At 42.3% G+C, this 27,935-nt stretch overlaps 1 protein-coding gene across 1 annotated transcript in view; it reads left to right on the top strand.

Annotated features, from left to right (window-relative positions):
* LOC135511536 (complement C3-like) overlaps positions 1-27,935 on the top strand; it is a 65,838-nt gene that overhangs the window by 32,387 nt on the left and 5,516 nt on the right. The window contains exons 13-34 of the mRNA XM_064933026.1: positions 3,177-3,338; positions 3,423-3,549; positions 3,758-3,832; positions 3,918-4,112; positions 4,259-4,370; positions 4,767-4,855; positions 15,587-15,726; positions 17,721-17,927; positions 18,033-18,093; positions 18,712-18,792; positions 22,924-23,127; positions 23,524-23,602; positions 23,993-24,149; positions 24,374-24,466; positions 24,830-24,992; positions 26,164-26,321; positions 26,460-26,633; positions 26,744-26,803; positions 26,968-27,052; positions 27,204-27,261; positions 27,606-27,693; positions 27,843-27,932. Of these exons, the coding sequence (XP_064789098.1) occupies positions 3,177-3,338; positions 3,423-3,549; positions 3,758-3,832; positions 3,918-4,112; positions 4,259-4,370; positions 4,767-4,855; positions 15,587-15,726; positions 17,721-17,927; positions 18,033-18,093; positions 18,712-18,792; positions 22,924-23,127; positions 23,524-23,602; positions 23,993-24,149; positions 24,374-24,466; positions 24,830-24,992; positions 26,164-26,321; positions 26,460-26,633; positions 26,744-26,803; positions 26,968-27,052; positions 27,204-27,261; positions 27,606-27,693; positions 27,843-27,932 (2,658 nt within the window). The remainder of the gene's footprint in view (positions 1-3,176; positions 3,339-3,422; positions 3,550-3,757; positions 3,833-3,917; positions 4,113-4,258; positions 4,371-4,766; positions 4,856-15,586; positions 15,727-17,720; positions 17,928-18,032; positions 18,094-18,711; positions 18,793-22,923; positions 23,128-23,523; positions 23,603-23,992; positions 24,150-24,373; positions 24,467-24,829; positions 24,993-26,163; positions 26,322-26,459; positions 26,634-26,743; positions 26,804-26,967; positions 27,053-27,203; positions 27,262-27,605; positions 27,694-27,842; positions 27,933-27,935) is intronic.

A 27,935-nucleotide genomic window follows, 5' to 3' on the forward strand; every position in this document is an offset into this window, starting at 1 on the left:
CTGAAAGTTGTAAATTATTTTATCTGCAAGAACCCTGGCTAACAATTTGAATCAGCAATACAAAACTGGGTTTAATTATTTATTTACTAAATACCTAACTAATCACACAGAATTCACATACACACAATTCATCATAACTTGATTACAAATTACGTCATAAAGGAAAACGGCCCTGGCGGGCGGAACAGATATGACAGCTGGTTACACAAAGGAAAAGGGGCTGGGTTGAGTGAAAGAGCGGGAAAACAGGAACAAAGGCGAAGCTGTGCTATCGTAAATACAGTATCTTATGCATTCTAAATTACCGCCCATTTGGAAAAGGAAAATGCAATAAATATTTACTCTGAGCTGTGCTTCAGTAGGTTGGTGGTAGATGGAAGGCCGTGTTGCCAAACCAAGTCCTCTGTCCTTTGAAGAATGTATCTGGTTGTCAATTGGATACGTTGTAGTAACGTTGTGTGTGATAGACGGGATACTCTGTCTGTTCCTTCCGAACCTGCGTTTGCAGCTGTGGTCGCTAACTCAACAGCTAGTAGGTATCACTTCTGTAGTGAATAAGAGTTCAAAAGTTCATACCATTCGCAACCAAAGCTCATGCTGATGTTGGCTTTGTTCTGTAGTTATTATCTGAACCATTCTGACATAGGAAGTTATGTTGTCGTCAAGGGCTTATATAGGAAGGGAGAGGAGGGTTTGTTTCAAAAGTTTTATAGCCCTTGTCCCTTCACAGGGGAGGGCCACTGATTGAGCAGCCCTATCTTATGAAAACCCAAATGTCACATTTTAGAAGCTAAAATCACATTTTATCCCATCACAAATAATTTCATATTCAAACATTTACATTGAACAACAATTCCATGTGAATCCGATAACTCCGATGTGTAGACTTTCCACTGTAGAGTTTATGTCATCTTAACATTGATGAGAATGTCTCAGATGACAACCAAACTGACATCATATTCATTAAGTACCACCGCATATGTTCAATTGTTCGGATTACCAGAATATACAGTGGGGCAAAAAAGTATTTAGTCAGCCACCAATTGTGCAAGTTCTCCCACTTAAAAAGATGAGAGGCCTGTAATTTTCATCATAGGTACACTTCAACTATGACAGACAAAATGAGAAGAAAAAAAATCCAGAAAATCACATTGTAGGATTTTTTTATACATTTATTTGCAAATTATGGTGGAAAATAAGTATTTGGTCAATAACAAAAGTTTCTCAATACCCTTTGTTGGCAATGACAGAGGTCAAACGTTTTCTGTAAGTCTTCACAAGGTTTTCACACACTGTTGCTGGTATTTTGGCCCATTCCTCCATGCAGATCTCGTCTAGAGCAGTGATGTTTTGGGGCTGTTGCTGGGCAACACAGACTTTCAACTCCCTCCAAAGATTTTCTATGGGGTTGAGATCTGGAGACTGGCTAGGCCACTCCAGGACCTTGAAATGCTTCTTACGAAGCCACTCCTTCATTGTCCGGGCGGTGTGTTTGGGATCATTGTCATGCTGAAAGACCCAGCCACGTTCATCTTCAATGCCCTTGCTGATGGAAGGAGGTTTTCACTCAAAATCTCACGATACATGGCCCCATTCATTCTTTCATTTACATGGATCAGTCGTCCTGGTCCCTTTGCAGAAAAACATCCCCAAAGCATGTTGATTCCACCCCCATGCTTCACAGTAGGTATGGTATTCTTTGGATGCAACTCAGCATTCTTTGTCCTCTTATATTTTGGTTTCATCTGACCATATGACATTCTCCCAATCTTCTTCTGGATCATCCAAATGCTCTCTCGCAAACTTCAGATGGGCCTGGACATGTACTGGCTTAAGCAGGGGGACACGTCTGGCACTGCCGGATTTGAGTCCTTGGCTGCGTAGTGTGTTACTGATAGTAGGCTTTGTTACTTTAGTCCCAGCTCTCTGCAGGCCATTTACTACGTCCCCCCGTGTGGTTCTGGGATTTTTGCTCACCGTTCTTGTGATCATTTTGACCCCACGGAGTGAGATCTTGTGTGGAGCCCCAGATCGAGGGAGATTATCAGTGGTCTTGTATGTCTTCCATTTCCTAATAATTAATTCAAACCAAGCTGCTTACCTATTGCAGATTCAGTCTTCCCAGCTTGGTGCAGGTCTACAATTTTGTTTCTGGTGTCCTTTGACAGCTCTTTGGTCTTGGCCATAGTGGAGTGTTTTTTATACTGATAACAAGTTCAAACAGGTGCCATTAATACAGGTAACGAGTGGAGGACAGAGGAGCCTCTTAAAGAAGAAGTTACAGGTCTGTGAGAGCCAGAAATCTTGCTTGTTTGTAGTTGACCAAATACTTATTTTCCACCATCATTTGCAAATAAATGCATTAAAATTCCTACAATGGGATTTTTCTGGATTTTTTTCTCATTTTGTCTGTCATAGTTGAAGTGTACCTATGATGAAAATTACAGGCTTCAGTCATCTTTTTAAGTGGGAGAACTTGCACAATTAGTGGCTGACTAAATACTTTTTTGCCCCACTGTAGTTCATTTCCCCCCACATTCTGACGTTCCCCGAATCTCTATGTTAACCAAGGGTTTTGCAAATGTAACCTTAGTAGGGTAGAGAGAGGGAAAATGGGGGGAGAGGTATTTATGACTGTCACCAACCCCCCCAGGCCAACATCATGACACCCCCAAAAAGCTAACCTCACCTGTTATTGTAATGGTGAGAGGTTAGCATGTCTTGGGGGTAGGATATTTGTGCGTCTAGCATTCTCACTCATCATTATTCACGAAACATTCAGGACTATCCATAATCATTGTAGCATTCACATTAATGTAGAAGTGATCTGAAATATTTATATTATATTCTTATTTACTTTAATAAGTGACTCCAAAATTACACAATACATTGTTTTCCATTCATTTCTATGGGTGGACTATGTACAAAAAGTGCTGTAATTTCTAAATAGTTTACCCGAAATTGATAAATACCCTCAGTTTATAGCCGACAATCTGCACTTTAACCTCATAGCCATTAACCATTTCACATCCAAGGTGCTGGAGTACAGAGCCAAAACAACAACAAAATTGTCACTGTCCCAATACTTTTGGAGTGTACTGTACATTCAATATGTCACATCACATTTTTTTGTTCTCATTAATGTTCTTTGCATCTGTCCACGTTCTGATTTTTAGCTAAAACTATCCATAAAGAAATCTAATAAACGTCCAGACTTCCGCCCAAGAGAAGCGTTCTCTCTGAACGTGGAGGGAGACCCAGGTGCCAAGGTTGGGCTGGTGGTGGTTGACAAGGCTGCTTACATGCTGAGTAAAAAGGGCAATCTCACGCAGGCCAAGGTGACTCACTGAAATCTTGTTACATTTTTATTTTCTGCTGCTTGAACCATTTTGACACGCCCCTTCTACCTCACTTTATTTCAGATCTGGGATGAAGTAGAGAGGAGTGACAAAGGGTGCACAAGGGGAGGGGGGCGAAACAACATGGCAATTTTCTCAGATGCTGGCCTCCTGTTTGTATCCAATCAAGAAAAAACAGCACCTAGACAACGTAGGAGCAATCTGCATAATATTATTTTATATACTATTACTACATTCCAGATAAGCATACGCTTGTTGAGATGCACTGATCACTGCAGCATTTGAATTACTAAGCTGCTGGACAAATACTGCAGTTGATGTTCTCTTGGTTTCTTCAATTATGTTAGTTAAGATTAGACCCTTTTATCAGCTTCAGTTGCTTTTCAATCATCTCTTAGGATTCAGTTGTGACACAGAGGTACCTAAAAGGAGGCGACGGGCAGAGTCTTTACAGGAAGCCAAATATGAGCTAGGTGAGTAAGGGCTGATGTATCAGATCATAAATAGAATGAGGGTGAATTAACCGATATAGCTGCGTTATGGTATCTACTTCCCAAGCGAGACAGTATGAAGAGAATACGAAGAGATGCTGTCATGATGGCATGATGGACTTTCCCTTGGACTACTCATGTGAGAAGCGCTCGCACTACATCACAGAAGGGCCGAAGTGTGTGGAGGCCTTTCTACACTGCTGTCAAGAAATCCAGAAAGATAAGATACGCTTCACCACCCCAGAACTGATCCTCGCTCGCAGTAAAAGCATTTTTTCTCTCTTTTTTTCAGTCTGTCTTTGTTTGACATACATTTCATAGGCAAATTGATAGATTGTGTAAATATAAATGTCTATCGAGTTCTCTCACTCTCTTTCTCTTCTTCAATCTTGTTTAATTTTTCTGAAGCAAATGAATATTTCTTTGATGACGATGAGGAGGACATTATTATCCGCTCTAAATTTGATGTCAGCTGGATGTGGACCACCATACTGCTGAGTGATAAAGAAACGCATGCTGGGTAAAGACAACATTTAACAGACAGTAACACATGATTGTTCCTCATGTGTTACTGATTATGTAAAATTGATGGATTTAATCAGGTATGAGTTTCAGAATTTGGGAACCAGGTAGGTATCTCACATACTCAAGATCTGACCAACCAAAGATAAGATATTCAAAGGGCTTTCAAATGTAAGTGAAGTCCCAGTTCAATGCAATTGCAAGCAAATGTTCTGTTTTCTATTAGACTACAGCATGATGCATTGTATTCTAATGATGTGGAGGAAGTAGTAGTTTAGATACTTTTGATAATATAATAATAATTTCCCACTGGTTCTGCTAAAGCAATCCCTCACATGTTAAATGCATCCAGCAGATAGAAATGTATATCATTCTCTCTCGCTCCCTTATTCAGTATTGTCACATATGAAAAGACTAACATGGTTCTTCAAGACTCCATCACACAGTGGATGATCCTCGGTATCAGTACCTCTGAAACCAAAGGTGAGTGGCTCCAAGTACCATCTCAATTTCTAGCATGATAGTAAGGTAAACATTTCAGATGGAGACAATGTTTTTTCAATGGGAGTCATCCATTATTGATGAATGACAACCGAGATGATGTCCAAAACAAATCCACAATATATCTGCCTTTAAAGGGTCAATCTGGTTATGCTACATCCATTTTTGTACTTGGTAAAAAACATATGTATGAAAATACACTAGATTTTTACATGCATTTTTACTTATCTTATTTATCTTTCATTAGCCTAAAAATCAATGGTATGCCTATTTCTAACAATAAAGTAAATTATCATCTCTCAAGGTTTTGATTTAAAATTGTTATTTAGTCACAGCATAAAATAAATGAAATATGAACCACCATGACTACACAAACGTGGACTATATAATACAATTAAATAAACAAGTTATTAAGAACCCAGCAATTATTATTTTCGATTATTACTGTTCTCCATGAGAATTAGAGTGAAAAGTGGTTGATCAATCCCCTTAGCCCTCATAGGTAAACATGCCTGTTACATGTTAAGTACACTCAGCGACTTTAAAACATCCAAGTAATAAAATAAACCATCATATCATAAGAGACTATCATATCCATCACATTACCATCCTGCAACCTCTAATCATGGTCACAATGATGTAAAAACAAAACAAATAAAATACGTCAATACCATTGACCCTCTAATTCACATATTAACCTTCAAGAGCTAACTTTCTGCTGATTCATTATCTCAATCAGTCTTGACACTGGTTTAAATAGTCTTCCTGCCCTTGACCTAATATGACCCAGAGTACCTTCAACTGCATAAGGAGTAACAGTGTTGTGTAATGTTGCAATAGTGGGTCTGTCAACACAGTCAGTGCGTAACTGATCAGGTAAGGAATGGTCTGAGTTTGGTAGGTCAGTACGGATATTGTAAGCAGACTGGTCAATTAGCTCACTCACGACACTGTTACGGTCATGGACAGATTCTTGAAGACTCTCTGATCGAGGCAGACCTTCCAGCTGCAGTATATCTTCCACAGAATGCAAAGGTGGAATTTCCTAAACATCCAAGGATTGCACATTACCCTCCAGGCTTGTGTCACCTGTTCCTTCAGAAGGCAACTCCGACACCCACACTTTTATTCTGTACTCAGCATCATCATCCACTGCAGTGTCCATGGCAGCTGAGACCAATAGGCCGTCATTCATGTCCTCAGACTCTGTTAATCCAGACATGTCTGTTCCATCATCAACGGCAGCATGGGGAAGAGGAAGAAAGTTGACTGGCATTATCAGGTTGCGATGTACTGTCTTCTCCTGTCCAGTGGAGCTGTTCTGAATCTTAAAAGTGTGACTATCAGCATTCAATCCAGTGACAAGGTAGACAGTATCCTCCCAACGGTCAGCGAGGTTCCGCTTTCCGCGCTCCCCCTTGTTAGCCAGCAACACTCGATCACAAATCTCCACTGGAGCTCCTCTGACTTTCTGTCATAGAGGTCAGCATGCCTCTTCAACTGCTTCTTCAACTGCTTCAACTGCTTCGCTTCAACTGCTTAGCCTCTTCAACTGCTTCGCCTGTGCTGTATTCATGGCTTCTTTCAGATCTCTCCTCAAGGACTGAACAAACTGGTCATAGTCGACATCTTCTGGAATCTCTATGACAGAGCCAAACTCTATGTCAACAGGCAGTCTTGGCTTCCTCCCAAACATTAGCAGGAAAGGGGCAAAGCCTGTGGTCTCATGGATTGTAGAATTGTACGCAAACGTGAGGGACTTCAGCGCCTGAGTCCATCTGTGCTTTGCTTTCGTCGGCAGGGCCCGGATCATGTTTCCCAACGTCCTATTCATCCTTTCGCAGGACCCATTCTCCATCAGATGGTACGGCATGGTGTGAGACTTCTGAACACCTGCAACACTCAACAGTTTGTCTATTAAAGCACTCTCAAAGTTGGGTCCCTGATCTGAATGTATATGGTGAGGCATCCCGTAGACACAGAAATAGTTGTTCCTCAATTGATGAGCTACAGACTTAGCAGACTGGTTCAGACACAAGAAGGCATGAGCCAATTTGGTAAAGTGGTCAGTAACAACGAGCACATCCAGGGACTTGTTTGAAGAATCTTCTGCCGACCAAAAGTCTATGCACACTAGTTCAAGAGGCTCAGTTGTTATTATGCTCTCAAGAGATCTTGCTTCCGGATCAGGAGTCTCGATCACGACGCATCTCCTGCAACACTTCACATATGCTTTAACCTCCCTATCCAGGCCATGCCAGAAGAACCTCTGTCTTGTCGGGTAGACTGTTCTCTGTTGGCCCTGGTGGCCAGCTTCATCATGGACACCCTTCAACAGCGTTCATGGAGGCTGGAACCACATACAGTTACTTTCTCCTCTTTGTAACCACATTCTTCGAAACACGATACAGTACACCCATCTTCATGGTCAACTTGTCCCAATTTCTGAGAAGACACACGACCTCAACACTCTCATGGGCACGCCATCTCCGGGATGGTCTTCTCCCCCTTTTCACAAAGAAGATCACTCTGCTGATCACGTTGTCATCATGCTGCTTACTCATCAGTAGGTTGTGTGGCATTCCACATTTTGTTAGGTTACAGCCTTATTGTATTTATAGACATTTTTACCCCTCAATCTACAAACAATACCCCATAATGACAAAGCAAAAACAGTTTTTTTTTGCTAATTTATTATGAATAAAATACTGAAATATAACATTTACAAAGGTATTCAGACCCTTTACTCAGTACTTTGTTGAAGCACCGTTGGCAGCGATTACAGCCTCGACTCTTGGGTATGACGCTACAAGCTTGGCGCACCTGTATTTGGGAAGTTTCTCCCATTCCTCTCTGCAGATCAAATCAAATGTTATTTGTCACATGCACTGAAAATATCAGGTGTAGACCTTACAGTGAAATGCTTACTTACAAGCTCTTAACCAACAATGCAGTTTTAAGAAAAAGAAGTGTTAAGTAAAAAATAGATAAGTCAAAAATTGAAATAAAAAGTAACAAATCGGGTTGGATTGGGTTCAAGTCCGGGCTCTGGCTGGGCCACTACATTTACATACATTTACATTTAAGTCATTTGGCAGACGCTCTTATCCAGAGCGACTTACAAATTGGTGAATTCACCTTATGACATCCAGTGGAACAGCCACTTTACAATAGTGCATCTAAATCATTTGAGGGGGGGGGGTGAGAAGGATTACTTTATCCTCTCCTAGGTATTCCTTAAAGAGGTGGGGTTTCAGGTGTCTCCGGAAGGTGGTGATTGACTCCGCTGTCCTGGCGTCGTGAGGGAGTTTGTTCCACCATTGGGGGGCCAGAGCAGCGAACAGTTTTGACTGGGCTGAGCGGGAACTGTACTTCCTCAGTGGTAGGGAGGCGAGCAGGCCAGAGGTGGATGAACGCAGTGCCCTTGTTTGGGTGTAGGGCCTGATCAGAGACTGGAGGTACTGCGGTGCCGTTCCCCTCACAGCTCCGTAGGCAAGCACCATGGTCTTGTAGCGGATGCGAGCTTCAACTGGAAGCCAGTGGAGAGAGCGGAGGAGCGGGGTGACGTGAGAGAACTTGGGAAGGTTGAACACCAGACGGGCTGCGGCGTTCTGGATGAGTTGTAGGGGTTTAATGGCACAGGCAGGGAGCCCAGCCAACAGCGAGTTGCAGTAATCCAGACGGGAGATGACAAGTGCCTGGATTAGGACCTGCGCCGCTTCCTGTGTGAGGCAGGGTCGTACTCTGCGGATGTTGTAGAGCATGAACCTACAGGAACGGGCCACCGCCTTGATGTTAGTTGAGAACGACAGGGTGTTGTCCAGGATCACGCCAAGGTTCTTAGCGCTCTGGGAGGAGGACACAATGGAGTTGTCAACCGTGATGGCGAGATCATGGAACGGGCAGTCCTTCCCCGGGAGGAAGAGCAGCTCCGTCTTGCCGAGGTTCAGCTTGAGGTGGTGATCCGTCATCCACACTGATATGTCTGCCAGACATGCAGAGATGCGATTCGCCACCTGGTCATCAGAAGGGGGAAAGGAGAAGATTAATTGTGTGTCGTCTGCATAGCAATGATAGGAGAGACCATGTGAGGTTATGACAGAGCCAAGTGACTTGGTGTATAGCGAGAATAGGAGAGGGCCTAGAACAGAGCCCTGGGGGACACCAGTGGTGAGAGCGCGTGGTGAGGAGACAGATTCTCGCCACGTCACCTGGTAGGAGCGACCTGTCAGGTAGGACGCAATCCAAGCGTGGGCCGCGCCGGAGATGCCCAACTCGGAGAGGGTGGAGAGGAGGATCTGATGGTTCACAGTATCGAAGGCAGCCGATAGGTCTAGAAGGATGAGAGCAGAGGAGAGAGAGTTAGCTTTAGCAGTGCGGAGCGCCTCCGTGATACAGAGAAGAGCAGTCTCAGTTGAATGACTAGTCTTGAAACCTGACTGATTTGGATCAAGAAGGTCATTCTGAGAGAGATAGCGGGAGAGCTGGCCAAGGACAACACGTTCAAGAGTTTTGGAGAGAAAAGAAAGAAGGGATACTGGTCTGTAGTTGTTGACATCGGAGGGATCGAGTGTAGGTTTTTTCAGAAGGGGTGCAACTCTCGCTCTCTTGAAGACGGAAGGGACGTAGCCAGCGGTCAGGGATGAGTTGATGAGCGAGGTGAGGTAAGGGAGAAGGTCTCCGGAAATGGTCTGGAGAAGAGAGAAGGGGATAGGGTCAAGCGGGCAGGTTGTTGGGCGGCCGGCCGTCACAAGAAGCGAGATTTCATCTGGGAGAGAGGGAGAAAGAGGTCAGAGCACAGGGTAGGGCAGTGTGAGCAGAACCAGCGGTGTCGTTTGACTTAGCAAACGAGGATCGGATGTCGTCGACCTTCTTTTCAAAATGGTTGACGAAGTCATCTGCAGAGAGGGGGAGGGGGAGGAGGATTCAGGAGGGAGGAGAAGGTGGCAAAGAGCTTCCTAGGGTTAGAGGCAGATGCTTGGAATTTAGAGTGGTAGAAAGTGGCTTTAGCAGCAGAGACAGAGGAGGAAAATGTAGAGAGGAGGGAGTGAAAGGATGCCAGGTCCGCAGGGAGGCGAGTTTTCCTCCATTTCCGCTCGGCTGCCCGGAGCTCTGTTCTGTGAGCTCGCAATGAGTCATCGAGCCACGGAGCGGGAGGGGAGGACCGAGCCGGCCTGGAGGATAGGGGACATAGAGAGTCAAAGGATGCAGAAAGGGAAGAGAGGAGGGTTGAGGAGGCAGAATCAGGAGAAAGGTTGGAGAAGGTATGAGCAGAGGGAAGAGATGATAGGATGGAAGAGGAGAGAGTAGCGGGGGAGAGAGAGCGAAGGTTGGGACGGCGCGATACCATCCGAGTAGGGGCAGTGTGGGAAGTGTTGGATGAGAGCGAGAGGGAAAAGGATACAAGGTAGTGGTCGGAGACTTGGAGGGGAGTTGCAATGAGGTTAGTGGAAGAACAGCATCTAGTAAAGATGAGGTCGAGCGTATTGCCTGCCTTGTGAGTAGGGGGGGAAGGTGAGAGGGTGAGGTCAAAAGAGGAGAGGAGTGGAAAGAAGGAGGCAGAGAGGAATGAGTCAAAGGTAGACGTGGGGAGGTTAAAGTCGCCCAGGACTGTGAGAGGTGAGCCGTCCTCAGGAACTCAAGGACATTCAGAGACTTGACCCGAAGCCACTCCTGCGTTGTCTTGGCTCTGTGCTCAGTGTCATTGTCCTGTTGGAAGGTGAACCTTCGCCCCAGTCTGAGGTCCTGAGCACTATGGAGCAGGTTTTCATCAAGTATCCCTCTGTACTTTGCTCCGTTCATCTTTCCCTCTATCCTGACTAGTCTCCCAGTCCCTGCCGCTGAAAAACATCCCCACAGCATGATGCCGCCACCACCATGCTTCATCGTACGGATGGTGCCAGGATTCTTGCAGACATGACGCTTGGCATTCAGGCCAGAGTTCAATTTTGGTTTCATCAGACCAGAGAATCTTGTTTCTCATGGTCTGAGAGTCTTTAGGTGTCTTTTGGCAAACTCCAAGCAGGCTGTCATGTGGCGTTTACTGAGGTGTGGCTTCCATCTGGTCACTCTACCATAAAGGCCTGATTTGTTGGAGTCTTGCAGAGATGGTTGTCCTTCTGGAAGGTTCTCACATCTCCACAGAGGAACTCTAGAGCTCTGTCAGAGTGACCATCAGGTTCTTCATCACCTAACTGACCAAGACCCTTCTCCCCCGATTGATCAGTTTGTCCAGGCGGCTAGCTCTAGGAAGAGTCTTGGTGGTTCCAAACTTCTTCCATTTAAGAATGATGAAGGCCACTGTGTTCTTGGGGACCTTGAATTCTCAGAAATGTTTTGGTATCCTTCCCCAGATTTGTGCCTCGACACAATCCTGTCTCGGAGCTCATTGGACAATTCCTTCGACCTCATGGCTTGGTTTTGCTCTGACTTGCAGTGTCAACTGTGGGACCTTGTATAGACAGGTGTGTGCCTTTCCAAATCATGTACAATCAAATTATATTTTTATATACATTTGCCAGAAAAAAACTGTTTTTGCTTGGTCATTATGGAGTGTATTTTGTGTAGATTGATGAGGATTTATTTTTATATAATCCATTTTAGAATAAGGCTGTAACATAACAAAATGTGGAAAAGGTTAAGTGGTCTGAATACTTTCCAATGCACTGTATATTTCCTTATTGAAGTAATGCAATTAGAACAATACTGAATGCAAACATGTTCAACATATTTAGAAAATATGGGTCAGGCTATTTAACGAATGAGGCTATAGGCCTAACGGACTAACATTGAAATTGGAGTTTATGACAATGCAATACATAAAAGACTGTAAATACACAACTTGAAGCAACCACAGTGGTGTAGTAGAGGGTATACGTCATATACCTACTTATTTTGCAGTAGTGATAGCATATATACTCTCTTCTTAATCCCCACAATGCGTATCAAAGTAGTGTAGGTAAACACTGTATCAATTAATAGGCTGATGGAACAGATCAGAATGTTGAGCTTAAAATGTTGATAAACTATTATTTATTCACATTTTTGGAGCAGCAATGGAAATATCAGTTTGAAATTTAGAAAGAGAGAAGACCTAAAGATACAACTATCATGAGTTGCTAAAATGACTAGGATAATGCCTTTGTCTGCTAGACAATGAAAGAAGGTTGAAAGAAAACCAATAGAACAGGAGAACGCATATGAGGAAGTCTTTATAAAATAATTTCCTCCATGTTTCTATGGTCGAATTTTGGCTATAGGCTACTTTGAAGCAAGGAAAGACATGCCTCATAATATGAACTAAAATGTCCAGGTTTCAAACAACTAAGAAACAGGAAAAATATAACGATGCTAATAATAGGCCTAACCGTCTTCTGGTAGATGAAAAGGCTTTCCCAAAAACCTTCTCAATTAAATGTTAACTTGCTACGAAAGCCTTTTGCAAACTCAATATTATGTGTAGGCACATGCATGGAAAAAGTACTCAATTGTCATACTTTAGTAAAAGTAAAGATACCTTAATAGAAAATAACTCAAGTAAAAGTGAAAGTCACCCAGTAAAATACCACTTGAGTAAAATACTAAAAGTATTTGGTTTTAAATATACTTAAGTATCAAAAGTAAATGGAACTGCCTAAATGTACTTTACAAATTCCATATACAGTGGGGAGAACAAGTATTTGATACACTGCCGATTTTGCAGGGTTTCCTCATTTTTATCATAGGTACACTTCAACTGTGAGAGACGGAATCTAAAACAAAAATCCAGAAAATCACATTGTATGATTAAGAAATCATTTGCATTTTATTGCATGACATAAGTATTTGATCACCTACCAACCAGTAAGAATTCAGGCTCTCACAGACCTGTTAGTTTTTCTTTAAGAAACCCTCCTGCTCTCCACTCATTACCTGTATTAACTGCACCTGTTTGAACTCGTTACCTGTATAAAAGACACCTGTCCACACACTTAATCAAATAGACTCCAACCTCTCCATAATGGCCAAGACCAGGAAGCTGTGTAAGGACATCAGGGATCAAATTGTAGACCTGCACAAGGCTGGGATGGGCTACAGGACAATAGGAAAGCAGCTTGGTGAGAAGGCAACTATTAGAAAATGGAAGAAGTTCAAGATGACGGTCAATCAATGATGAAGGTGAGGGATCAGCCCAGAACTACACGGCAGGACCTGGTCAATGACCTGAAGAGAGCTGGGACCAAAGTCTCAAAGAAAACCATTAGTAACACACTACACCGTCATGGATTAAAATCCTGCAGCGCACCCAAGGTCCACCTGCTCAAGCCAGCGCATGTCCAGGCCCGTCTGAAGTTTGTCAATGACCATCTGGATGATCCAGAGGAGGAATGGGAGAAGGTCATGTGGTCTGATGAGACAAAAAGAGATTTTTGGTCTAAACTCCACTCGCCGTGTTTGGAGGAAGAAGGATGAGTACAACCCCAAGAACACCATCCCAACCATGAAGCATGGAAGTGGAAACATCATTCTTTGGGGAAGCTTTTCTAAAAAGGTGACAGGACGATTGCACCGTATTAAGGGATGGATGGATGGGACCATGTATAGGGAGATCTTGGCCAACAAACTCCTTCCCTCAGTAAGAGCATTGAAGATGGGTCGTGGTTGGGTCTTCCAGCATGACAACGACCCGAAACACACAGCCAGGGCAACTAAGGAGTGGCTCCGTAAGAAGCATCTTAAGGTCCTGGAGTGGCCTAGCCAGTCTCCAGACCTGAACCCAATAGAACATCTTTGGAGGGAGCTGAAAGTCCTTATTGCCCAGCAACAAACATAATATTTGGTACAGAAACCTAAGTTCTGCTTTTCTGATGTATCAAATACTTATGTCTTGATAAAATTCAAATGAATTACTTAAATCCAGAAATGTATGTATGATTTTTTTGTTTTAGATTCCGTCTCTCACAGTTGAAGTGTACCTGTGATAAAAATGACAGACCTCTACATGCTTTGTAAGTAGGAAAACCTGCAAAATCTGCAGTGTATCAAATACTTGTTCTCCCTACTGTATTAAGCAAACCAGATGGCACAAATTGCTTTTAAAATTTTTGACAGATAGCCTGCGGCACGCTCCAACACTCAGACATAATTTATAAACAAGGCATTTATGTTTAGTGAATCCGCCAGATAAGAGGCAGTAGGGATGACCAGGGATGTTCTCTTGATAAGTGTGTGAATTGGACCATTTTCATGTCAAAATGTAACAAGTTATTTTGGGTGTCAGGGAAAATGTATGGAGTAAAAAGTATAATACCACAAAAAACTACTTAAGCAGTACTTAAAAATACTTTTACTTAACTACTTTACACCAGTGGTAGAGCACATGTCTCTTTGCCATTCCAGTCTCCAAAATGCACTTTTCGGTGGTGGTATAATTTCCACAAAAATGTTAAATGGTTTGTCTACATTTTTTGTCATTGTTGTTCTGAACCCACTGCCCGCAAGTCATAGTTAAATTCTCATCTATGCTTCAGAAGCAAAACGTTGTGTCATTGTGTCTTTGGGTTATATGACCACGTATCCTCCCCGTCAACTTCCCTCCTTTTGTTTCTGTCTTAAGTAAGTATACCAAACATAACATATCATAGGAATTGGAAGGACACAAAAAACTACTAAAAAAAAAGGAAAATCTACTCAGAGCAACCAGGCTGAATATTTATGTATTACTTAATTTACAACACCGTAGTTAAATAAACACCACTGTATAAATTATAATCCACATTGTCGAACAAAAGTTTAAAATTATGTCACACTGTGAGATTACAATGAGGTTAAAAGTATTTGTTGCACTTTGCACAATTATTTTGCACTATGACAATGTTTCACTTGTTTTATTTTGAAACCATACAGTGCTGGCTTAAAGGACAAGTTAGCATTTTTTTTTTAACCTAATCTCAAATTTTTTTAATGTGAATGGCATGTTATATAAGTGTCCAGATTTTTTTTTTTTTGGCAATTTCACTTGGTTTTGAGAAATTTAGCCCACCAGCGATAGACTTCCTCAGGCTTGTTCTGCTGTGCCAGTGCACAGATAAAACATGTTCAAAGGCTCCAAAAACACAACATTTCATCCTTTTAGAAACGTCAATGCACTCAGTATAGTGATGCAGGTATGTAGGTGTTGTACACATGAAATTGTGTCCTTCTGAACTTTATCTGCAATGTTATATTCCCTTTTGTTGGAAAGAGCGATACTTTTCCTTGTGCGAGCAGGAGAGTGCTTATAGATAGCACGTGCATGCTCGCTCACAGAAAGTATCGCCAGTATTACTCGCTGGTGGGGTGTCTGAGCACTTCTATAACATGCCATTTACATCAGAAATAGAGATTTGGTTAAAAAAAGCTAACTGTCCCTTAAGGTTGCATTTGGGCCTATTTTAATTATGGTTTATTCAGATGTTAATTGCACCACCAAAAACGTAGGTAAATGTTTGCCCAATAGGTTTGAGTTATGATGAAGTAAGACAGTTATACTGCATAAGCTCATGGGAGACTTATGTTATATTTTTCAAGAATCAAAGGATTCATTGAAATGACCATCGAGCAGCAGAAAATATCACAGGTTGTACCTCTTTGGCCATTATCAAACAACCCCAGATGACAATTAACAACTTGTTATTTATCATGACATGATCAGTCTGAAACACAGTCGTTAAAACTATATTTTTCTGTTTGCAGGTGTATGTGTAGCAGAACCTGTAGAAATGACTGTTGTAAAGAACTTCTATGTGGACCTGCGCCTACCATACTCTGTTGTAAACAGAGAACAAGTGCAGATCAAAGTAGTTATACACAACTACGATGAAGAGTCTCAAAAGGTAGATGTCTTGTTTAAAGTCGCTTGATCAGTAAGGCAGTCACTTTAGGCCGATGACTATATATATATACTGCTCAAAAAAATAAAGGGAACACTAACATTTACATTACATTTAAGTCATTTGGCAGGCTAAAATATCACATCCTAGATCTGAATGAATGAAATATTCGTATTAAATACTTTTTTCTTTACATAGTTGAATGTGCTGACAACAAAATCACACAAAAATGATCAATGGAAATCAAATTTATCAACCCATTGAGGTCTGGATTTGGAGTAGCCCTCAAAATTAAAGTGGAAAACCACACTACAGGCTGATCCAACTTTGATGCAATGTCCTTAAAACAAGTCAAAATGAGGCTCAGTAATGTGTGTGGCCTCCGCGTGCCTGTATGAACTCCGTACAACGCCTGGGGATGCTCCTGATGAGGTGGCGGATGGTCTCCTGAGGGATCTCCTCCCAGACCTGGACTAAAGCATCCGCCAACTCCTGGATAGTCTGTAGTCTGTGAACCTGCTTTCATCTGTGAAGAGCACAAGGCGCCAGTGGCGAATTTGCCAATCTTGGTGTTCTCTGGCAAATGAAAAACCTGTGGACATCGGGCCCTCATACCACCCTCATGGAGTCTGTTTCTGACCTTTTGAGCAGACACATGCACATTTGTGGTCTGCTGGAGGTCATTTTGCAGGGCTCTGGCAGTGCTCCTCCTGCTCCTCCTTGCACAAAGGCGGAGGTAGCGGTCTTGCTGCTGGGTTGTTGCCCTCCTACGGCCTCCTCCACGTCTACTGATGTACTGGCCTGTCTCCTGGTAGCGCCTCCATGCTCTGGACACTACGCTGACAGACACAGCAAACCTTCTTGCCACAGCTCGCATTGATGTGCCATCCTGGATGAGCTGCACTACCTGAGCCACTTGTGTGGGTTGTAGACTCCGTCTCATGCTACCACTAGAGTGAAAGCACCGCCAGCATTCAAAAGTGACCAAAACATCAGCCAGGAAGCATAGGAACTGAGAAGTGGTCTGTTGTACCCACCTGCAGAACCACTCCTTTATTGGGGGTGTCTTGCTAATTGCCTATAATTTCCACCTGTTGTCTATTCCATTTGCACAACAGCATGTGAAATTTATTGTCACTCAGTGTTGCTTCCTAAGTGGACAGTTTGATTTCACAGAAGTGTGATTGACTTGGAGTTACATTGTGTTGTTTAAGTGTTCCCTTTATTTTTTTGAGCAGTGTGTGTGTGTGTGTGTGTGTGTGTGTGTGTGTGTGTGTGTGTGTGTGTGTGTGTGTGTGTGTGTGTGTGTGTGTGTGTGTGTGTGTGTGTGATGTATGTATGTGTATATATATGAATATATGTATGAATATATATATATGAATATATATATGAAAATATATATGTATATATATATGAATATATATATGAATATATATATGAATATATATATATGAATATATATATATGAATATATATATATGAATATATATATATATATATATATATATGAATGGACAAAGCCATCGATCACGTGACACCATTCATTCCTATGTGAAGACTCAATAGCGCATTGAAGCCAAATGAATTCAGTTAAGGTTAAGATGGTGACATAACATACGCAGTTTGACCTAGTCCAGGAAGTGATGTTACAGGCCATCTCAGTGCTGCCTCCTCTCATTGAGTAACTCAAGTTGAAGGCCGACTGGGGTAATGCAGAATGCCATTATCAACTGAATGATCCTGTATGTGATTTAAAAACAATCCGTTCAAGGACAAACATCTGGTGTATTAGAAGCCATTATTGGTACCATCATTGTCTTCAATTTGTATTTTTACACAGATTGTCATTTTTCCATTCACTATAATGGGGGATCCTATTTACTGCAAACAAGGCCTGCAGTACCGCGGTCGGCATTGAACTTTCGTGGCTTCAATGAGAGGGGACACTCTCCCCTGATTTAGACACAACTAAAATAACTTCTCATCTCTATTTGTAGGTCACAGTTTTGTTAAAGGCCAGTGAGGATCTTTGCACAGCAACGAATTACAGAGGATCCTACAGGGAAATAATTAATGTGGACAAAAATTCACAGAAAGTCCTGTACGTCACTGTCATTCCCATGAAACCAGGCAAACACCAAATCACTGTAACGGCCCGGAGCGAGTATTATAGAGATGGCATAGAGAAACAACTTCTTGTTGTGGTGAGGCTGCCTACACCTGCTCGTGATGCTCACAGTTTAGTTGAGGACACATAAAATATTTCTTTAAAATGTTTCTCTCTCTCCCCGTTTCTGCTCATATCATAGCCAGAAGGAGTGGAGATTGCCGAACTAGAGGAAAGGTTGTTGCATCCAGATTTTATGAATGGTTTGGACCAAAACAGCTGTTTACCCTCCATTAGATCTTAAAAAATAACATGGCTTAAAGGAGTGGTTCAGAACTTTACAACTTGATGTGAGATGGTTCCTCACCTTGAAAATATTGTATGGGCGAGAGAAAGTGTAATCCATGGTTCGGCTTACTTTAAACAGCCACTACAAAATTCAGCTAACTTCAGCCACTACAAACTAACAATCAATGGAAGTATGGCTAATGTATGTTTTTACATTAAAATGGCCATATCACCTGTAAGTAAGATCAAACCAAATATGGAGTTGATTTGAGTTGATTTCAGGCGATTTGTTCTGACAAAAAAAAACATGCTCAAATGCCTTCATCACATCCATTGATTGTTAGCTTGTGGTGACTAAATTTAACTGAAGTTTGAAGTGGCAGTTTATTGAAAACCGAACTATGGATTACAAGTTATAAAATCCTGAACCACTCCTTTCAAATGTATTAAGGCCATTGTCGAGAATGTGCCAGAATGTCCTCCTGAGATTACACAGAGGCCTAAATCTATGATATCAACAACATTGGTTGATATTATGTAGGTGTGAACATATAATTGGTTATTTTTGTGTTGTTCCCTCTCAAATGAAACAGGCAAGCAGACAGGAAAAGTTGACATTAACCTGAAGAAGAAGCTTCCAGACACAGTGTCAAGTACTTACATCACTATAGAAGGTATCCTCAACCTAAAAGATTGCTTATTCTAATAAAAATAAGTGTGTTGTGACTACTATATATTTAAAAGAAAACATTAATGAAACAATCCAGTAGTTTTTGATGTTTTGCTGTCAGTGTGTAGCCTGGTGGAACCAGCCTCATTGCTGAATTTACCATTCTGTTTCACGTCATGTATCAGTCTGGCCTTCCTCCAATAGATGGGTATTTGGAATAAGTTAGCAAATGACTGATCAAATCACCATCCTCTCAGAAGCAATGGATGGGTTTATGACAAAATGCCACGTGGCCAAACACTGCTTTGAATTCGGCCGTCCTCTGATTGGTTGATGGTGATCCAATTGCAGACAAGTTCGTTTTGAATAATGCCCCTCATTACAGACGTTGGCTCAAAACAGAAGTAGGCCAGACTGATATGTGAAGAGAAATGGAGTGGTGAAATCCAATCAAATTTTATTTGTCACATGCGCCGAATACAACAGGTGTAGTAGACCTTACAGTGAAATGCTTACTTAGAAGCCCTTAACCGACAATGCAGTTTTAAGAAAATACCAACAACAACAAAAAGTAAGAGATAAGCGTAACAAATAATTAAAGAGCAGCAGTAAATAACAATAGCAGGGCTATATACACGGGGGTACTGGTACAGAGTCATAGTCAATGTGCGAGGGGCACAGGTGTCGAGGTAATTGAGATAATATATACATGTATGTAGAGTTATTAAAGTTAGAGTTATTAAATCAAATTTATTTATATAGCCCTTCTTACATCAGCTGATATCTCAAAGTGCTGTACAGAAACCCAGCCTAAAACCCCAAACAGCAAGCAATGCAGGTGTAGAAGCACGGTGGCTTTCTAGGGAAAACTCCCTAGAAAGGCCAAAACCTAGGAAGAAACCTAGAGAGGAACCAGGCTATGTGGGGTGGCCAGTCCTCTTCTGGCTGTGCCGGGTGGAGATTGTAACAGAACATAGCCAAGATGTTCATAAATGACCAGCATGGTCAAATAATAATAATCACAGGCAGAACAGTTGAAACTGAAGCAGCAGCACGGCCAGGTGGACTGGGGACAGCAAGCTTGTTATGCATAGATAATAACAGAGAGTAGTAGCAGCGTTCCGGGAGCGGAGGTGGGCCTATGAAAATAGTCTGGGTAGCCATTTGATTAGCTGTTCAGGTACCGCTTGCCATGCAGTAGCAGAGAGAACAGTCTGACTAAGGTGGCTGGAAACTTTGACAATTCTTAGGGCCTTCCTCTGACACCGCCTGGAATACAGGTCCTGGATGGCAGGAAGCAAGCTTGGCTCCGGTGATGTACTGGGCTGTGCGCACTACCCTCTAGTGCCTTGCGGTCGGAGGCCGAGCATTTGCCATACCAGGCAGTGATGCAACCCTTTTGAGGATCTGAGGACCCATGCCAAATCTTTTCAGTCTCCTGAGGGAGAATAGGTTTTGTTGTGCCCTCTTAACGACTGTCTTGGTGTGCATGGACCATGTTAGTTTGTTGATGTGGGTGCCAAGGAACTTGAAGCTCTCAATCTGCTCCACTACAGCCCCGTCAAAGAGAATGGGGGCGTACTCGGTCCTCCTTTTCCTGTAGGCCACAATCATCTCCTTTGTCTTGATCACGTTGAGGGAGAGGTTGTTGTCCTTGCACCACATGTTCAGGTCTCTGACCTCCTCCCTATAGCCTGTCTCATCGTTGTCGATGATCAGGCCTACCACTGTTGTCATCAGCAAACTTAATGATGGTGTTGGAGTCATGCCTGGCCGTGCAATCATGAGTGAACAGGGAGTGCAGGATGGGGCTGAGCACGCACCCCTGAGGGGACCCCATGTTGAGGGCCAGCATGGCAGCATGTGTTGTTACCTACCCTTACCACCTGGGGGCGGTCCGTCAGGAAGTCCAGGATCCAGTTGCAGAGGGAAGTGTTTTTAGTCCCAGGGTCCTTGGCTTAGTGATGAGCTTTGAGGGCACTGTGGTGTTGAACGCTGAGCTGTAGTCAATGAATAGCATTCTCACATAGGTGTTCCATTTGTCCAGGTGTGAAAGGGCAGTGTGGAGTGCAATAGAGATTGCATCATCTGTGGATCTGTTGGTGCAGTATGCAAATTGGAGTGGGTCTTAGGTTTCTGGGATAATGGTGTTGATGTGAGGCATGACCAGCCTTTCAAAGCATTTCATGGTTACAGACATGAGTGCTATGAGTCGGCAGGCTACCTTAGTGTTCTTGGGCACAGGGACTATGGTGGTCTGCTTGAAACATGTTGGTATTACAGACTCGGACTGGGAGAGGTTGAAAATGTCAGTGAAGATACTTGCCAGTTGGTCAACGCATGCTCGGAGTACACATCCTGGTAATCCGTCTGGCCCTGCGGCCTTGTGAATGTTGACCTGTTTGAAAGTCTTACACACATCGGCTGCGGAGAGCGTGATCACGCAGTCATCCGGAACAGCTGCTGCTCTCATGCATGTTTCAGTGTTACTTGCCTCGAAGCGAGCATAGAAGTTATTTAGCTCGTCTGGTAGGCTTGTGTCACTGTGCAGCTCTTGGTTGTGCTTCCCTTTGTAGTCTGTAATAGTTTGCAAGCTCTGCCACATCCAACAAGCGTCGGAGCCGGTGTAGTATGGTTCGATCTTACTCCTGTATTGACGCTTTGCCTGTTTAATGGTTAGCCGGAGGGCAATGCAGGATTTCTTATAAGCTTCCGGGTTAGTGTCCCTCTCCTTGAAAGCAGCAGCTCTTCCCTTTAGCTCAGTATGAATGTTGCCTGTAATCCATGGCTTCTGGTTGGGGTATGTACGTACAGTCACTGGGGTGACAACGTCCTTAATGCACTTATTAATAAAGCCAGTGACTGATGTGGTGTACTCCTCAATGCCATCGGACGAATCCTGGAACATATTCCAGTCTGTGCTAGCAAAACAGTCCTGTAGTTTAGCATCTGCTTCATCTGACCACTTCTTTGACTGAGTCACTGGTGCTTCCTGCTTTAATTTTTGCTTGTAATTTTTGCTTGTACGTATCTCTGTGTGTGGAGTAAATGTGGTCTAGAATTTTTTTCTCCCTCTGGTTGCACATTTAACATGCTGATAGAATTAAAACTGACTTAAGTTTCCCTGCATTAAAGTCCCCGGCCACTAGGAGCGTTTTCCTGCTTGCTTATGGCCGTATACAGCTCATTGGGCGTGGTTTTAGTGCCAGCATCGGTCTGTGGTGGTATGTAGACAGCTACGAAAAATTCAGATATACCTAGAGTTTATGATAAGCAGTAGACCACACTACCTCAGGCGAGCGAAACCTTAGATATCGTGCACCAGCTGTTGTTTACATATATGCATATGCGCGCGCCTTGTCTTACCAGAGGCTGCTGTTCTGTCCTGCCGATGGAGTATATAACCCGCCAGTTGTATGTTCTTAACGTCGTCGTTCAGCCACGACTCGGTGAAACACAAGATGTTACAGTTTTTAATGTCCCGTTTGGAGGATGTACGTGCTTTCAGCTCGTCTCATTTATTTTCCAGCGATTGAACATTAGCTAGCAGGACGGAAGGCAAGGGCAGATTAGCCACTCGTCGCCTGATCCTCACAAGGCACCCGGATCTTTTTCCATGAAATCTGTTTCCTTCTCCAGCGAATCACAGGGATCTGGGCCTGGTCGGGTGTCTGTAGTAGTATATCCTCTCATCCGACTTGTTGAAGAATAACCTCAAAATCAAATCAATCTTTGTCCAGTTTGAGGTGAGCAATCGCAGTTCGGATGTCCAGAAGCTCTTTTTGGTTATAAGAGACGGTAGCAGCAACATTATGTAAAAAAACAAGTTTAGAACAACAGGGAAAAAAATAAAAATAATAGCATGCTTGGTTGAGAGCCGATAAGATGGCAGCCCTCCCCTCCGGCGCCATTGTGAATGCAGCGATCGTTCTGGTTCTACCAGGCCCAGTGTATATATGACAAAATAATTTACATGTGGGCTAATAAGCATCATCCGGTATAGGCTGCATATATCGGGTAAACCCGATCATTACAATTTTGTAGCTAGCATGAACGGTGTCAAATAGATTACAGTATTTGGAATTTGCCTTTCTAAAACAAGAAAACACAAGTTTAAAATGTTGTCTTGGATTAGGGGACTCCCTGGCAGATACAGTAATCAACTCCATTGGTGGCGCAGTGCTGAGTAAACTCATTAAGATGCCGGGTGGCTGTGTCGAGCAGAACCTGATTTCAATGACTGCCCCCATCATCGCCACACACTACCTGGACCACGCCAATGCCTGGGAGGAGGTGGGAGTGGAGAGGAGAGCTGAGGCGCTTGAATATGTAATGCAAGGTGAATATACTGTACCATAGAGGCATCACCTGCTTTCTTTGGTGGACATGTGTACATGTTATACCCCTGAAAGGAGGAAATAGATCACATGGAGATGTAGCTTCGGCTTCAAGTTGTTTGTAATGAGTGAGCTGGGAAGCCCTGTGCACCCCTATAAGAATTCCTAGGTATAACCAATCGAACGCAGAACAGACATCAATTGGGTACACAGATCGCATTATCAACATTCAGATAAATGAATAGCTTATTACATACTGGTACGCATTATGATTCTCTATTATTATTTTGTTATTATTAAGGCACTTTTAATTCTATCACATATAATCAAACGTCCTTTTCTCTTCCTCTCTTTCTCCAAATATCGCCCCCACTCTCTCATGTTGTTGATTTCCATAGGCTATCGAAAACACCTTGGTTACAGAAACTCTGATGACACGTATCCTCCATATGAAAATGCTAAAATCCCAAGCACATGGTAAGTGAATTTATCAGTTTCGTCTCACTGGGCCTCAATTGTCATTGGTGTATGCAGTTGCATGAATGGTTGTGTATCATTGTAGATTTACCTGCATTATGGTGGTTAGTTACAATTGTTAAACACATCAGCCTTCTCTTGTGAAACAGAGAGCCACACATCAGCGTTCTGATTCCTAAACTTGTGAAAATCAACCCTATGGATAATCACATTTTAAAACAACATGATTTTCAAGTTTTTCAGTTATTTTAAGAATGTTAATACAATACAATTTAGTTCTCAAATGTAAGCTCTTACAAACTGAGCCATACAGGACTGCTTACATCAGACTGACTGTATGATATGACTCATCAGGCTCCAGAATAGACAATACTGTGTCTTGGTCCCCAGGGTGACAGCTTACACTGCCAAGGTGTTTGCAATGGTGTATATGTTTGGGGACGTGGAGGATATTAGAGTGTGCAAACCTTTGGAGTTCCTTATAAAAAAACAGAACTCTGCGGGAACTTTTCAAGAAGACGCTCCAATCCGAAATTGGTGGCTCACAGTAAAGTTGTTTATCTCATTTATACTTTTTGTCCACTATTATAAATAGAAAACATAAAATCATGTTAAGCAAACATGTTTGGTAAATCCCTTTGAAATGTACTATTTGTCCTGTAGACTTTTGTATGTTTCAGGTTATGTAAGCACAAGTTTTAGCACTAATATTGTACTATGTTCAAAGCTATAATTTCCTTGACTAAAAGCTGTTCTTCCATCTCCACTCAGGGTGGGATACATACGGAAGGAGATGTGGCAACAACTGCTTTTGTTCTGATAGCCATGCAAGAGACCCTCGGGATCTGTAAGGATATACACACGGTAAATTAGGATAAATAACTTTAAGGGGATGCATTGTTGATGGTTTGAGTAGCCTACGTTTTGACTTAGTGAAAATTAGTATTGATCACTACATTTGTAAGTCTGTTAGATGGTCTGAAGAAAAATTACATCAGTTTTTTTCTGCAGTGGACAATTGGGGCGAGGCTGTAATAGTTGGGTACACGGTAGCATCAGTGAAGACTACTGTGCTGCTCAGTAATGGGGACCTCTATTCTGCGATGAATATGGAATTCTGGTTATTGTTTCAGATTTAAGAGGTCAAACTATTAACAAATTATTAGTTATTAATTATTAGTCTCATTATGGTGTCATTCTTCTTCTATGTGTGTGTGTTTCCCATAGGACCTAGATAGAGCCATGAAGAAATCCTTAGATTACATATTTAATGCACTTCCTGCTCAATCCAGTCCCTACTCTGTAGCCATATCTTCCTATGCCCTGGCACTGACTAAAAAACCTGAATGGAAAGAGGAAATCTTAAAACAATTGGATCGAACAAGCACAGGTAATATTTTCAGTGCTAATGTTAGTGTTTCTTTCATCCATTGTTTCCCCCAGTTATCTCTTAAAGCCATTTTACTGTGTTCTCTCAAATACACTGAGTCTACAAAACATTAGGAATACATGTGTAGGCCGTCATTGTAAATAAGAATTTGTTCTTAAGACTTGCCTAGTTAAATAAAGGTAAAAAATAAATAATAATAATAATTCCATGACATAGACTGACCAGGTGAAAGCTATGATCCCTTATTGATGTCACTTGTTAAATCCATTTCAATCAGTGTAGATGAAGGATTTGTAAGCCTTGAGGCAATTAAGACATGGATGTTGTGTGTGAGCCATTCAGAGAGTGAATGACCATGACAAAAGATTTAAGTGCCCCTGAACAGGGTGTGGTAGTGGGTGCTACGTACACTGGTTTGAGTGTCTAAAATTGCAACGCTGCTAGATTTTTCAGGCACAACAGTTTCCTGTGTGTATCAAGAATCATCAGCCAAAGTACATTCAGCCAACTTGACACAACTGTGGGAAGCATTGGAGACAACATAGGCCCGCATCACTATGGAATGTTTTCGTCCACGCCACGTTGAATTGAAACTGTTCTGAGGGTCAAACAGGGTGCAGCTCAATATTAGGAATATTAGTCTTGTCTGAAATGCCTGTTAGTCTTATTAGTCTTGTCTGTAATGCCTTTTAATCTTATTAGTCTTGTCTGTAATGCTTTTTAATCTTATTAGTCTTGTCTGTTAGTCTTATTAGTCTTGTCTGTAATGTCTTTGACCCCGGTAAGACTAGTTGTCGCCATTGGCCGTCAGCTATTTTTTTTTTTTTTACCTTTATTTACCAAGGCAAGTCAGTTAAGAACAAATTCTTATTTACAATGATGGCCTACACCGGCCAAACCCGGACAATGCTGGGCCAATTGTGCACCTCCCTATGGGACTCCCAGTCACAGCCGGTTGTGATACAGCCTGGATTTGAACCAGGGTGTCTGTGGTGACGCCTCTAGCACTGAGATGCAGTGCCTTAGACCGCTACGCCACTCAGGAGCCCAATAATGGGGATCCTTAAACATCAAATTCTTATTTCTTTGATATTAAATCTCTCTTTGTTAGTAATTTTTCTGTACCTATCAGACTTTCACCCTGTACCTGTCTCTTTCCATCTTTCCTCAGAGGGCACTCATTGGGGTGGAAATGATGATAAAGGGGTGGAGGCAACAGGGTATGCACTTTCAGCACTCGTGACACTGGGTGAGCTTAAGAGATCAGAGGCTGTGAGTGACTGGCTGGTGGCCAAGAGTCAAGCAAATGGCCAATTTGGGAGCACACAGGTAACAACAGTAAATGGTACTACTCATGGAAGTAAACACAGCCTTTCATTTCAATGGTTTACGCTCTTGTCTCCCTCCCCCTCATCCCCACCCCACTCCCTTCTATCTCCTCTACTTGCTTCGTGTTTCTCTCTCCAGTGCACCATAGTGGTGTTCCAGGCCCTTTCTCTGTTCCAAAAACAGAAGCCTGCCCCACCGGGTAATGACATAAGATTAAGCCTTTCTGTCAACAGCCCTGTCCGCACGGGCAAAAGCAGCTCTATCGAATGGAATTTAGACCAGAGATCCAGGTTTATGTCACGATCTGAAAGGGTGAGTGAGTTACATTGGATGAGCAAACCAATTTGAACAACACAGGCAAATATGGTGTAGTGGCTTTTGCATTCTAGTGGCTTTATTTTATATGCACTTGATTACTGCAGATACCACAGCTGACGGATTTCACTTTCGAAGCAAAGGGGTCAGGGAGAGCAAAATTAAAGGTGTGTGGATCATTCCAGCTGTATTTGGATATTTGTGCACAATAAATATTTCAGTTAATGTAGTATACTCGATGTGTTTGAATATTCTTCCCATACTCATGATAAAATGATATCTATGACATACTGTAAGAATTCTGATACTGTCATCATTGTGCTCTTTTCAGGTCCTGACAACATACTACGCCATGCTTGTGAAAGAGCAGTCAGTTTGCAAAGGATTTAACATGAGCCATTCAATAGAAAAGATTAGTATGTTCCTGTTTTTCTGAAGAATAGCTTTACTCAACCCCTTTTGTCCAAGTGTCTTTATGTTATCACTGTTATTTGATCACACCATATTTTAATTACAACCATTTTTTTGCCAGTACACTTTGGATGTAACTGCTCTGTTTTTATGCAGATGAAGCACAGGCTCCAGACGGTGTTGTCGGTGTCTACAAACTGACCATATGTGTTAGGTGAGAACTAAGGGAAGTTACAGTATACTGTACGTACATGTGGATGATATGATCCTGTTATGTTAGCAGACAGTGAAGAGCAGACAGTAGAGAGGAAAACTACATAATTACACATTTATCTGCAGCTATATACAAAATATAGATTGAGAACACACATATTTGAGGATCTCAGAATTTCCCTTGTTGTTCCCTTGTGCATATGCTTACAGTATGTATTGTGGTAGAAGTTTTGGAAGTGACTGATGGGTATCAAAGTACTATATGTAAATGTATTTACAGTAGTGTTGGTGGTGTGGAAGATCTGAATTAACATATTACATATGTATCTCTCTCTCTAAATGTAGGCCTCTTGAAGGGACCTCCAACAAGATGGCCATTCTGGATGTATCTCTTCCTTCAGGTTTTGTGCCTGACTATACAAGTCTTAATGAGGTACAGTCATCAAAACAAAGTAGCAGTATGTATAAAGTATCATTTCCATGTTTGTATCTACACTATACACAATAAAAGGATATACTCCTTCACTAATTGATCATGGAACTCTGAGCTACAGATCATTCCATATGTTTCTGTGTTTGTAGTTGTTGTCTCGCAGGGACAAGTTGATTCACTTCTACCAACTGGACAAGGAGCTTTCTGATAAAGGATCTCTCATTATTCACATATACGATGTA

Source organism: Oncorhynchus masou, chromosome 3, assembly GCF_036934945.1.
Source record: "Oncorhynchus masou masou isolate Uvic2021 chromosome 3, UVic_Omas_1.1, whole genome shotgun sequence".
Classification (NCBI taxonomy): domain Eukaryota; kingdom Metazoa; phylum Chordata; class Actinopteri; order Salmoniformes; family Salmonidae; genus Oncorhynchus; species Oncorhynchus masou.